The sequence below is a fragment of the Schistocerca americana genome, chromosome X (assembly GCF_021461395.2).
Source record: "Schistocerca americana isolate TAMUIC-IGC-003095 chromosome X, iqSchAmer2.1, whole genome shotgun sequence".
In the NCBI taxonomy this organism is placed as follows: Eukaryota; Metazoa; Arthropoda; class Insecta; order Orthoptera; family Acrididae; genus Schistocerca; species Schistocerca americana.
The window spans coordinates 621,995,654-622,009,579 of record NC_060130.1 but is presented as its reverse complement, the minus strand read 5'-3'; the positions used below and the strand labels follow the sequence as shown (position 1 = coordinate 622,009,579).

Genomic DNA, 13,926 nt, shown 5'->3' with positions numbered 1-13,926 from the left:
CCGTTTAGAAGAATGTTTTACATAAAAGATCACTTAACAACTGCAAATAAGCAATCATTTAATAAACTGAAAATAACCTCACTATGTAAACATGTGTTCAGGGAAGTTATTATGTGTATTCACATAAGAGAATTGGACTGGAAATGCTGGGAAGGTATAGGCACTCTGTAAACTGCAAAGTGAACAATTCTCCGAGTGGGGGGAGGTTGCCTTTCCTGGAAGAAAACTAAAGCTGCCATACAGGACAACTGAAAATCAATTTCCCCTCTAATAGCGTAGAACAGTGTGCAGAGATTTACGTAGATTATTTCCTTATGCAGTTCTTGCATTAGAATTATTAGTAACTCATGCCAACAGTCATGTAGTGTTAGCACACTTTGTGAAAAGTAAATACCCCAAGGCACATCTGGGCAATGCATTGCCCATGATTCACAAGGCATGATGTGGAGGGTCGGTGTAACTTTGTTAAACACCCTGTAGTTGCCTCTTGTGATGTAGACAGAGAGGGGAATCGCTGCTCACTCTTCAGTTTGCAGACATATGAAGGAGGGAAGTGAATGACCACAATCCGGTTACCCACCTTCCCTCACATTTGTACCCTCCAACCCCTGCCCGTCCACCGTGTTACACCACAACACAATATACGTCTGTACTGCACTTACATGTTTCTAACGCCCTTCACTGGTTTTATACTGTTAAAACAATATTTTTAATAATTTGAGATTTTTTAATCCCCTGCACTGCTGAAACTATTAGTCTTGGGGGAAAAAATCAATATGATATTTTTTGTAGGACATTTAATGTTGCTCAATTTTAAACTGGGAAACCTTTTCCCTAAAGTTTACCCTACTCTAAACCAAATCATCTTGTTCATCAATATCCTACATATGAGGTGTGATCAAAAAGCAACGGGAATTTAATTTTGTGGGCTTTATACATATCATTTTCAAATTTTTTTATCACCTAGTTGGTACAATGCTCATGATGCATCTCTGCATTTTGAGCCGTTTTCAACATTTAGTTTATTGTTGACAGTCGAAAAAATTATACGTGTTTTCAAGTGCTCGGTGAATTTTTACTTACATAAAAGGTGGATCAAAGATTTTTGCATTAAATTTTGCTTGAAAAATGGAATAAAGTGCAGCACCACATTCGAAATGTCGACTGTGGCTTTTGGCAAATGTACTGTGAGTAATACAAGAGTTTATGAGTGGTATAAACATTTCAAAGAGGGTGGAGAAGATGACGACTGTCCTGGATGCCTTACCACACCAATTGCTGATGACAATGTGGAAGAAGTAAATAAAGAAAATAGCTCTGGAAAATTGCTGAATCACTATCATATAGTTTCCTGTTGATGTTGGGATGTCCTTTGGCTCATGATAAGCAATTTTTAAAAATTGTTTTGGACATGATCCATGTAACATCGAAATTTGTTCTGAAATTGTTGAATTTTGACCAAAAACAAAGTCGTACAGACATGACTCAGGAAGTGCTTAATGACAGCAACAACAATCCAGAACTTCTAAAGAAGGTTATAACAAGTGTCAAAACCTGGGTATATGGGTATGACACAGAAACCAAGGCCCAATGTTCCCAGTGAAAACTGCCTGAAGAGACAAGACTGAAGAGACAAGACTGAAGAGACAAGACTGAAGAGACAAGACTGAAGAGACAAGACTGAAGAGACAAGACTGAAGAGACAAGACTGAAGAGACAAGACTGAAGAGACAAGACTGAAGAGACAAGACTGAAGAGACAAGACTGAAGAGACAAGACTGAAGAGACAAGACTGAAGAGACAAGACTGAAGAGACAAGACTGAAGAGACAAGACTGAAGAGACAAGACTGAAGAGACAAGACTGAAGAGACAAGACTGAAGAGACAAGACTGAAGAGACAAGACTGAAGAGACAAGACTGAAGAGACAAGACTGAAGAGACAAGACTGAAGAGACAAGACTGAAGAGACAAGACTGAAGAGACAAGACTGAAGAGACAAGACTGAAGAGACAAGACTGAAGAGACAAGACTGAAGAGACAAGACTGAAGAGACAAGACTGAAGAGACAAGACTGAAGAGACAAGACTGAAGAGACAAGACTGAAGAGACAAGACTGAAGAGACAAGACTGAAGAGACAAGACTGAAGAGACAAGACTGAAGAGACAAGACTGAAGAGACAAGACTGAAGAGACAAGACTGAAGAGACAAGACTGAAGAGACAAGACTGAAGAGACAAGACTGAAGAGACAAGACTGAAGAGACAAGACTGAAAAAAAGCCTATCTGCTCAATTGCAGTGAGATAATGCATGATGAATTCTTACCTTATGGTCGTAGAGTCAATAAGGAATACTACCTGGAAGTTGTGCACTATTTGCATGAAGCAATCCAAAGAAAATGACCAGAATTGTGGCAAACTGCTTCACAATAATGGTCCTGCTCACACCTCAAAGCTTGTTCATAATTTTTTGGCAAAAAACAGAACTGTTATGTTGATTCAGCCGCCATGTTCACTGTACATGGCCCCCCCTGTGACTTCCTTTTATTCCCAAGGCTAAAAAGAACCATGAAAGGATGTCGTTTTACCACCATTGTGGCATTTTGCCACCACAGTCTCGCTGAAGGAGCTGAACACTATGATGAAAGTGAGTTCCAGAAGTGCTTCAAAACTGGAAAAAGCACTGGCACAAGTGTATTATATCTGAGGAGGATTACTTTGAAGGGGATAAAGTTGATGTTGATGAATAAATAAAGATGGTGTAAGAAAAACCAAAAGTCCCGTTACTTTTTGATCACACCTCGTCCACACCAATTTGACATATTGACACAAAGACTATACAAAAATAGCTTTACATATACCACTCAGAACTATATTTAAAATACATATTTGAAATAATAAAAGAATGCCACAAAACAGTTGTTGAAATTTTCATTTACAAGTGTTTCATTTTGAAATAAAGAAATGACAAACTTACTGTTCCTTGACAGTAAATGACAACAGAGAAATAAATAAAGAAATATATTGTGAAATCACATTCTGTGCTAAGTTCCTCTTGATTGTGAAAGATGACACGAAGAACATTCTGACTAGACAAAGATGGGGATTTAAATCGGCAGACTTCTTTTCGAATGACTCATCTTGGCACGCACCTTAGTCTGGGGAAAGCACAGATAACCTAAATCTATTTAGTATGCACAAAGCACCAAGGAGATGCTCATTCACCTCATGTGGCCACTACAAGAGAGGCATTATTCATTACAGGGTGGTTCACTGTTAAAAGTCTAAGAGCATATGTTCCTAGAAGAGCCAAATCAATATTTTGCCTCCTCCTCACACATATTTGGCCAAAGTACCACAAAAGGGAAAATCAGAGAAATCCTATCTCTCACAGAGATTAACAACAGTCATTTTTCCCATGCAGCATTTACAACTGGAACAGAAAAGGGGATAAAGTGAAATTTGTACATGACATACTGTCCACCACACACCTTTATGTGGTTTGCGGAATATACATGTAGAAGGCAAGATAGGGATTTTAAGCCTGTATATGAGTAAAGTGCATTCAGAGCTGCACCATCTCACTTAGATTAGATTTACTTTCATTCCAATTCATCCGTAGCGAGGAGGTCCTCCTGGATGTAGAACATGTCAGAAAAACAACAATACATGACAAATATTTACAACTCAAACAAATAAGCTAATGTACCATTCCACGGGTCCCAAGTGGCATGGTCGTCATTTTGTAATGAACGCTATATGAAAGAATCATATTACAAATACTAATGCACTGAATTTAAAATAACAAAGTTTTTTATTTATTTATAAGGTAATAAACGTGTAATACAATAATACAACTACTAAATACTTATTTACAATGAATACATTACTGCACTGAACTGGTGTGTGCGCACGCGCGCACAGAAGTTATATTGTACTTACACACACACACACACACACACACACACACACAATCAGTTGGTTCTACTGAGAAATTCATCAATGGAGTAGAAGGAGTTGGCCACCAATAAATCCTTTAGGCTTCTCTTAAACTGAATTTCATTGGTTGTTAAACTTTTTATGGCTGCTGGTGGCAAGTTATTGAAAATGTGTTCCTGAATAATGCACACCTTTTTGCACAAGACTAAGTGACTTTAAATCTTTTTGAAGATTATTCTTATTTCTAGTATTGATGCCATGAATTGAGCTGTTGGTTTGAAAAAGTGATATATTTTTAATGACAAATTTCATTAGGGAATACACATATTAGGAAACAGTAGTTAGTATCCCTAGTTCCCTAAACAGGCTTCTGCAGGATGTTCTTGAATTCACACCACATATAACTCTTATTGCACGTTTTTGTGCCCAGAAAACTTTAGCTTGGCTTGATGAATTGCCCCAAAAAATAATCCCATATGACATTATGGAATGAAAGTAAGCATAGTATGCCAGCTTTTTCATTTTTATATCCACTATGTCTGACACAATTCGCATTGCAAATAGAGATTTGTTAAGACGCTTCAGCAGTTCTGTGGTGTGCTCCTCTCAGTTATTAAAGTACTGCTGAACAGAACATAAAAACTAACAGTGCAAGTAACCTCTTGCTCCATCAGTGCATACAGGTACAGTTAATTGAACAGTGCACACAGCAAGCTTCATGTGAATAGTATGTGCACAAAGCAAAAAGCACTGAGAGTATCACTCACTACTCACTGCTGAAGGAATCACTTGAAATGGGTAGACCAGCATGTGAATGAATGTGCAAACAGTGACAATTTTTTATGTGATGAGAGGCTGGAATATGCCATCATCCACTGGACACTCACGGAAAGGATGCTGTCAGGTAAGCCAGTTTGTGGATGTGCGCGTGGTACACCTTTAAGTCAGAGCACAGGCTTCTGTGACTCCGTACACACAACTGCAGAGATGACATCGATGACATTTGTGTGCATCCTATGATGGTGCAATAACTGAAAATTTTGGCCTTTGAGGAAACAACACTAAATAACATTAGACTCAGCCAGTAGACAAATATATTACCACAAAATTACTGTAAGAAGTAGTCACCTCTACCCCCTGATCAAAATTCTGGAGATTATGCTACTAGGAAAAATGAAGGAAGATTAGAGTAACAGCCAATCGACGACAGGGTCACTAGAGCTGGAGCACAAGCTCGTATTATGAAGAGATGGAGAAGGGAATCAGCTTTGCCTTTTTAAAATGAACCATCCTGACATTTTCCTGGAGCAATTTAGGGAAATCACTAAATACGTGTGGCTAGACATTGACTAACTGCCGTCCTCCCTCATGTGGGTCCAGTGTGCTAACTGCTGCATCACCTTATTCAGTTGTTACTAGGAGGTATGTTGTGTATGATTCGTTGCCGACCACAAAATTCTAATATCAATAAAAATGTGGTCCACCATTCTCAAATGGTATCCGTACAAGATCCATATCATACAGCAGCTTGCACCACAGGATGCATGACAACATGTTGACTTTGCTCTCCACCTTCTTGCAAGGATTGAAGTTGACGAGGGTTGGTCCTGGACCATCCTATGGACAAACGAAGTTCATTTATCTCTGATGGGTGAGATGAACACACAGTATTGCCAAGTGTGGGGATCTTCACCTCCAATCACTGTGCATGAAGTTTCTCTGTATGGTGAATGTGTCACCTTATGGTGTGGCTTCACGGCTACGTTGATCATTGGCTCATTGTTTTTTCAACAGATTGGCACTCAACGACCAAAGATGTGCAGTGTGACTGGCCAGCATTACTGCAATATGCTTCGCCAGCATGTCATACCTACCCTACAGGAGAGAGACTCATTGAAATCAATGGCTTTCATGCAAAATGGGGCCCCACCACACATCACTCGTGAAGTTGGCCTGATTCACTGAAACACATTTGGAAACAATCAAATTATCAGCTGATTGTTTCCAAATGCTTGGCTGGCATGACCATCTGATCTCACTCCCTAGGATTTCTGGTTGTGGGACTACCTGAAGGACAGGGTTTACCATGGGAACATATGTGTTCATCTGAAGCGCAGCGTATCAAGAGAGGTAGCCCCCACACCCATGGACATGATTTGTTCTGCTGTGCAGAATGCAACCTGTGCTTTCAGAATCTTCTGGACACTGATGGGTGTCATACTGAGCTCCTTTTGTAGCAGTAACGTAACCAGTATGCAATGGTATTTTTGTAAACACTCATCGCCAGACAAAGAACAATTTATGACCAAAATTTTACATTTATTTAGCCAAAATTTATGACCAAAATTTTACATGCTATTAGCATATTAATCTTGTTAGATTAAATTCTTTTTTTTTTGTTAATATGTTCAATACCTTGTCTTCAAAAGTTTATGATTCTCTTGTTCTGACAGCCAGATACCAAACTCAATCAAACGGGAAGCACGGAGCTTATTTGTTGTTTCAGCCTCCATCTTTGGCTCATCAAATACAAATCTGTAAGCAAAAAAAAAGAAGAATTATATTAAAACAAGCTAAATAAAAAATTTCATCAACATACTGTTCAAATTTTCTTACAATGATTGAAAGAGTGGGGTGGTGGTGGGCGGTGGGGGTTGCGAGAGGAGGAAATTCTCTCTGACTGAGGTATACAAGAAATAGAAATAGTCCTTCCTATGTAATTTATTCATAGAAAGGCCTCAAACTATAACATGTTAGATGAAGATGTAATGTTTCTAGATAGGTACCTTATGATTTGTTCAGACTGTAAGGTTGCGGAGTTGCTGTTATCAATGTGAAGTGTTTGTCGCATGCCTGTACAATATCATCATCTCAGATTACAAACCATGTCAACTAGCACATGTGCCAGAAGATGGAGCAGAGAATGTGCTTCCTGAAATGTCTGAAATCTTGTCAACTGAAGTGCTTAGTAATCTGAGGAGATTTTACTACTGTATTTGTGTACAACAATGAAAAAACCGCAATAGATAATTAGTTTTACTCCTATACATATACAACAATGTTACTTAACTACAACAAACCAAATGTTTCATTTGTGTATTAGAACTCTCTTTCATTTTACTGTATTAGCAGTAGAAAACACAGTGTACAAAGTTTATACAACCAAATCATATAGTCGTCAATTACTCTGCTGAGAGTACACAGTATGCCACTGCCCACCTGTGGATCAGTAAGAGAGTTTATGTTACTTCCTGAACTTTGGCTTGCTGCAAATTTAATGCTCGTGAATGATCCTAGTGTATAACTTTCCAGCCGGCCGCTGGTGGCCGACCGGTTCTAGGTGCTTCAGTCCGGAACCGCACAACTGCTATGGTCGCAGGTTTGAATCGTGCCTTGGGCATGGATGTGTGTGATGTCCTTAGGTTAGTTAGGTTTAAGTAGTTCTAAGTTCTACGGGACTGATGACCACAGGTGTTAAGTCCCATAGTGCTCAGAGCTATTTGAACTATTTTCTAACTTTCCAAATTGTCTGCCATTATTTTGAGAGTCATAAGCTGAAAATAATAATCTATGCTCACAAAACCCAAACTATGGATTCCTCTGAAATTGAGACAACATACCACATGTAAACTCAATAGAATCCAAGTTATATGACAAATAAATACGCAGCTTCAATGACCAAAAAATAAATTTTTTACCTGACATTCTATTTTCAGGATTCTTTAAACACTAAAAGAATGTTTTCTGATTATAAATATTTCTACTGATGATTTGACGATGCACATTCCACCTGGGCAGCTGTGGTTAGTACATCACTGCTGCTGCTGCTGCTGCTGCTGAGCACTTGCTACTGTTGAAGGCTGAGCAGACAGGTGGTTTCATAGATTGCATGCGCCTCGCAAAGTTGTTGTGTTACTGTTCTAAGAGCGATGAAGCAAATTTTCATGCTAGCATGTGTGCAACACTATGGACAAAGGCAAACACTGTACAAAAGGGAAGATGTTTTGATAACGAGGTCCCTTGGAAGCTCCACCTACTGGGCCAACCAAGTGACATAACGATGCGAAGGCCAACAATTGCCCACCAATCAATGAAACTGAAGAAAATCTGAGCAGTCTAGCTGAGGATGGCTTCTTTGAAAAGAATGACATCTCTTGCTACATCTGCACAGAAGACAGACATAACAGCTGATGAATCATCCTGGGATCATTGCACAGAACAAATGTGATCTTGTAGTCCTGACTCCTCCCTTTTACATCCAATACCAGGGTGAGGATTGGAAGGGTTTCCTCGGCATACTTGAGGTCACCGAGGTGTTAGAGATTGGGATCAAGTGTCTGGACAACAACGCACTGCTCGGGGTGCAAGCAGTGTGCAAGAAGTACATGGCCCTAGCACTGGAGAAGACACAACAGAAAGAGAAGAAATCAACAGTCAACACATTCTTCAGGGTCCTGCCATGGCTGTGAAGTGAAGAAACAGTTTGCAAAGGGCTGCAAAATGCTAGGTTCAGATATGTAGCTGTAAGGCTACGTAAATGGACAGGGGCTGCCAATACTTATCCTAGCTGTGGAGGTGGCTAAGCTTCAGTGGTGGTTGGCTGCAGACCAAGTCTTTTAGCTGAATACACTTTTGGTCTTCTAGGTGACAATGGAGTCTCACCCACTGGAGCTTGATCCCAAGCCTCAGGACTGTAAGTGCCAAGAAGAGAGGCCACGTAGGGAAATATTGCCGCAATCAGGTGATCTGTGTCAAACGTGTCAGTCGAGCCCAGAAGACCTACACTCATGTTCCCGCAGTGGTGGGCCGCAGCAATGCCTGTGATAAGACACAGAATGAGGAGGAGAAGGAGGAGGAGAAACAAGATAGACCAAGCATGCTCAGTAGGTGCTAATGGGAAGAAAACAAACCACACCATACACAAAAAACCCAAACATACTCATAACCAGAAAACCCACTGGCATCAAGCGAAGCCAAAATAAAAAAGCAAAACATAACAAACGGTGTATAAGAAATTGGTAGAAGAAGTGCAATATTCAACTACTGGAACAGCCCATCTTCCTCCATCTGAGGGGAGGACAAGGAGGAGCAGGAGGAATGCTCTCTAATATAGAAATAATTAGAATTTAGTTGAATTGAACGGTAAATAAACCAGGTGGAAAGAAAGGACTGACAATATGCTGCTTTATACATTAAGGACCAAATGTGATTCCATGTTCAGACAACCAGCCTATTCTCTTCCTCCTGTGCTGAGCAGAAAACAGGCTCCTAGCAAGGTGGTGTTTACTGTCATCCAGCTATTAAACAACTTGCAGCCCAATTGCAATGGGTGAGCACCACAACAGCCATAGGTCCCCCCCCCCCCCCTCTGTGTGTGTGTGTGTGTGTGTGTGTGTGTGTGTGTGTGTGTGTGTGAGAGAGAGAGAGAGAGAGAAAGGGGGGGGGGGGGGGGGGGTTTGCACATCCATGCGTTCAAGCACCACAGTCAAGGGTAGTGTCCCCGAAGGCTTTAGTAACACCTTACATCTTACTAGGAGATAGATAAAAACTCATTTCTGGTTTACCACTCATAGATGAGAAAAGAAATTTTTGTCTACTTCTTTCAAAATTAAAATTTGCTTAAAAAATTTAATAATACCAGACAACATCTGTAATTAAAAAAAATACAGCCATGTCTTCTCCCTATGATTTTGGACATACTGACTTCAAGAAGTGAAGTGAACAGTATGCCAATTGACACTGTAGGCCAAGTTGATACGAATTTTGACAGTGTGGTGTCCTATTTTCCTTTATTCATTTATCTCAGACAGTAATGACCAACTACTTCGGAATAAATTTGATCTGACTACATTGAACGTTAAATAAACTAAGTTATTTAAGCAGCATCTTGGACATAACATAGTTACTTAAAAACATGCAAGGACATTCTGCCTGAAACCATACCCAGACCTTTAATACTGGTATATTGTGTACAATGAAAACTGCAAAATCATCCAGAAATGTGCCTTGTGCTGGAACTACACAACCTATTTTATTAATAAAAATGGTAAAATTTATAGCATCACTCTCCTCCTCTATTCAACATAACAATCTTACAAATAACACATATAAATGAATAATGGGATGCAATGATTAGAAATTTAAGAAGATAACACAAGAAGAAGATTGTACCTACTATGTGTATCATGCCCATTAACTGAACTGAAACAGACTTATATGAAATGTTGCAAGTGTAAGGAAGCTTACTGTAGAGGGTCAAAGTATTCAATATGGACTGCCTTCCCTTAACCCACACTGGATGCTATTAATGAGCTTGCTGGTACCTATACTCCAAGAACAACAGTAGTTCATTACATAATGCAAGATTTTTTTCTTGCAGAAGTTATTAATGCTATACCATGGTTACTAAAGGAGCAAGTGTCCCTTCTCTAGTTTGAGGAGGACTACCAGAATAGTTGGAAAACATTGGACACCTGAACATCTTACTGCTGTACAAACAGAAGTTTCAACACATCTCTTCTTTGGGTATTTTCTGGCAACAACCTTCCTCAATACAGTGGTTATAATCATATCAAAACAAAATGCTACTGACAAACTGTTGTATTAGCTCAGTGTATGCATGGGCCAGCATCAATGGAACTGTTTATCAAGTTCACTTCTTGTGACTGACACATTATTCACCATTCTGCACAGAACAAGACCGAGTCATTGCATCTGTGAGATCTGACACAATCTGCTTCCCACTAATACTATGTGTCACTTTTAATGAAACACTTTTTTTACTATTACTGAATTTCTTTAGCTGCAGTCAGAGAGAGCTTTGAATTATAATTTCACTTTAATGATAAATACATTCATAGATAACTGGTGTTCAACAAATTCTGGATTGAGGTCACTACATTGAGAAAGATTTGTCATGAGTTTTATAGACGATCATCCCAACACATTAAAGCTATATCATTCGTCAATGATACACACACTAATTTTATTGTGCTCTTTACCATTTGAATACTGTGACCTTACCTATAATTGTTCAGCAGCCGTTCCAGAGGTATGAAACACTGCAAATTTTTATCTTCTGGAAGAGGCACAAATGTCCCTAAAATTAAAAAAGAAACTGTTAGTGAAAATGTGGCGCGCGCGTGCACACACACACACACACACACACACACACACACACACACACACACACACACACACACTGCTATTTATCAAAAATAGGCTGTCCACACTTCTGTCAACAAATGAAATTAACATATTGTGTGGAAAGCAATGAGTTCCAATCACCACACAGAAGTAGGTCAAGTATCTGCAGCAGAAGGCGTCAGAGAACTCTTGTGTGCCATGTATGTAAGCATGCACAAAAAAGGACTGTCTCATATTTGTAGAGAAAAGAAATAATACTGGAAGCATATTGGGAATATACGAAAATCAGAATACAGACCAATTTTTACCACAAGTTTCAATCTTTAAGGGGAGTTGGAACGCCCTATCCTGACAATGTTAAATTTAGTGACTTGGTTTCCCTGTATTTCAGGAACCTCTGTAGCCATTGACTTGAAACTTTTACAGAACATTAAACTGTAAGTTCCAAGTCTACTGAACTACAATAATTGCATTTCAGCCACAGCTTTTAGAAATACAATATTTTAATTACATGGTTAAATTTTCTGTACTTTTTTTGTATGTTATCCTAAATAATTTTAATTATACATAACATTATGGTGTTCTTTTAGTTCAGTAAACTCAGGATATGTATGTTATTACTCCCTGAAAATTTGAATACTCTACTCGAAGTGGTTTCTGAGATTTAGGGACAAATCCAACAGAAAATGTAGATTTACAGGAGCGGCTTCTAAAGTTTCAATCATTTACTATATGCTTAATTTTTTATTTTTAGTCATCTGGAAGCACCCTGCACCATACTATATATCATTCTCTTGATTTTAGTGGGCAACTGTGCTGCATACTCTGCTTTATCAATGCGAACCTTGTCCATCCGTTCAAGTTCTCTGATGCAGTTTGCTCCATGATTAATTCCCATATGCTGTAGCACTTTCACCCTACCAATGTTGCCACCCTTAAAAGCAATAACAGCATCACTGACCCCTCCCCCCCCCCCCCCCCCCCCACTTTAGTGTCTTCATTCCAACAAAAACATTTTATGGTAAGCGAGTCCATATAAGATTATTGAACAGCCCATTGGGATTTTGAGTCTGATCATGCAGACACTTCTTCAGTAATTCAGGATTTGCCAGGTATCTGTAAATAGGTTTTATGATATCCATGACTGCTGCTGGGATGGAATTTTTACGGCTGTATGAACTGTTGGAGTACTGGGCATTGTGGCAATTGCACTATGAATCAGGTCCAGGAGGGCAAAGGTGTTGTACTGGTTTTTCATCAGTTGACACAGTCTGTGGAAGAAGGTTGCCCATCTGCCTGCTTTATTTTCAACAAATCCTCAGTATTATTTCTAATAGTCATCCCATAATACTGCTGCAGTTCATCAATCATTTTGTCTGTAAGCCTGCGTCTTATGGTTTCACCATCAGAAATTTTCTTGTCTCTCAAACTTTGTTTCAACTTCCTCAACCTGGTGCCCACCCTCATCTGGACATGACCAGCACATTTCAGCCGTGCGATCATCTTCTCACCATAAGGCTGAGTGGCTACTACACTGTTATATGCTTTTGAGTCTCCACCACCTAAGAACTTAGTTTAACACACTCCCCTTTCATTCACAGATCGACTAAAAATTTCAATAGCTGCAGAGGCCTCCATACCACCACTAGTTCCTTTACAATTTGTCGCAGATATGCCCTTCTTCATCCCTGATTTACACTTATAATAGTGTTTGGCTAAAATCCTGGAAATCTATTACCTTTCCAGTATTCATACTGGCCACTGTAGCAACAGAATTCTTAGAACTGTAGCTGTGCTTCTGCCAAGTGCCATCAAAAACTACTGGTATGTCAGTCATACCATCATTTATTTCAACAGCTTCATTTGCAGCGCCCTTCATCGATCAAATGCAACAGATTCCACAGCAGCTACAATAAATCCTGCACACTTGTAGGTTTTAAAAGGTAGGCGTGGCATATTCATCACGACACACATTGTTTCTGCTGCAGTGTGTCCTTTGCCAATAGCTCTCAATCCATAAAACCACCTAACATTTACTTCACAATAATTATCTTCACACTTATCAGAATTTCAAAATGAATGAGTATACTTACAACTGGCACAATTAATGATAAGTTTCCTGGCTAGTCCATTTGATACCTCACTGTCTTCATGTAAACTAACTGGCCCTCCAAACATTTTACAACACACACATTCACCTAACATCCTCTTTAGGATGTGTAAATCATCATCAGAATATAACCTAAAACATTTAATTTTTATCTTCAAAGCACTAATGGGTGTTTCTCTAAATACTGACAAGTTTGCCTGTATTTCATTGTCTGTGACTTCATACACCACATGTTGAACACAATGTTTCCCTTTATTCGAAAAACACTTCGTTTTGGCGCCATACTTTACTTTTTGAGAGGTTTACCAATCTATTTGTCACTTTTCCTAGGAAAAATGTTAGCACTTCAACATACAATGTGTGTTTATACTATGAAATGATACGATACAGTGCTATCAATACAACCTTTATAACACAGCAATCCACAGCCTTGTATATAAAAAATTACCAATTTTATTAGATCTTGAAGTAATGTAAGTAAAAATTTTAGCATTTTCAAGCGGTGTAGATTATATATAAAAAAAAAAAAAAAAAATACTTCTCACATGAGTTTGTTACGTATATTTTATTTGGAAAATTACAAATTTTATAATGAGATAATTATCCGAAAATGTGGAAATTTTTTTTTTCCCCTTCTAACTCCCCTTAATATCCTTAAATCCCTTATATGCACCTTAGTTTCACTTGGGGATCAAACTGCTCACTTGCCTTTTGGTGACTCATGAATAGGTCA

General features: G+C 38.9%; 1 protein-coding gene across 1 annotated transcript in view; it reads right to left on the bottom strand.

Annotated features, from left to right (window-relative positions):
* Nucleotides 1-13,926, bottom strand: part of LOC124555169 (protein SMG7-like) — a 199,961-nt gene that overhangs the window by 47,046 nt on the left and 138,989 nt on the right. Inside the window, exons 15-16 of the mRNA XM_047128992.1 lie at nucleotides 10,961-11,036; nucleotides 6,353-6,472 (exon numbers count right to left, since the gene is read on the bottom strand). Coding sequence (XP_046984948.1) covers nucleotides 6,353-6,472; nucleotides 10,961-11,036 — 196 coding nt within the window. The remainder of the gene's footprint in view (nucleotides 1-6,352; nucleotides 6,473-10,960; nucleotides 11,037-13,926) is intronic.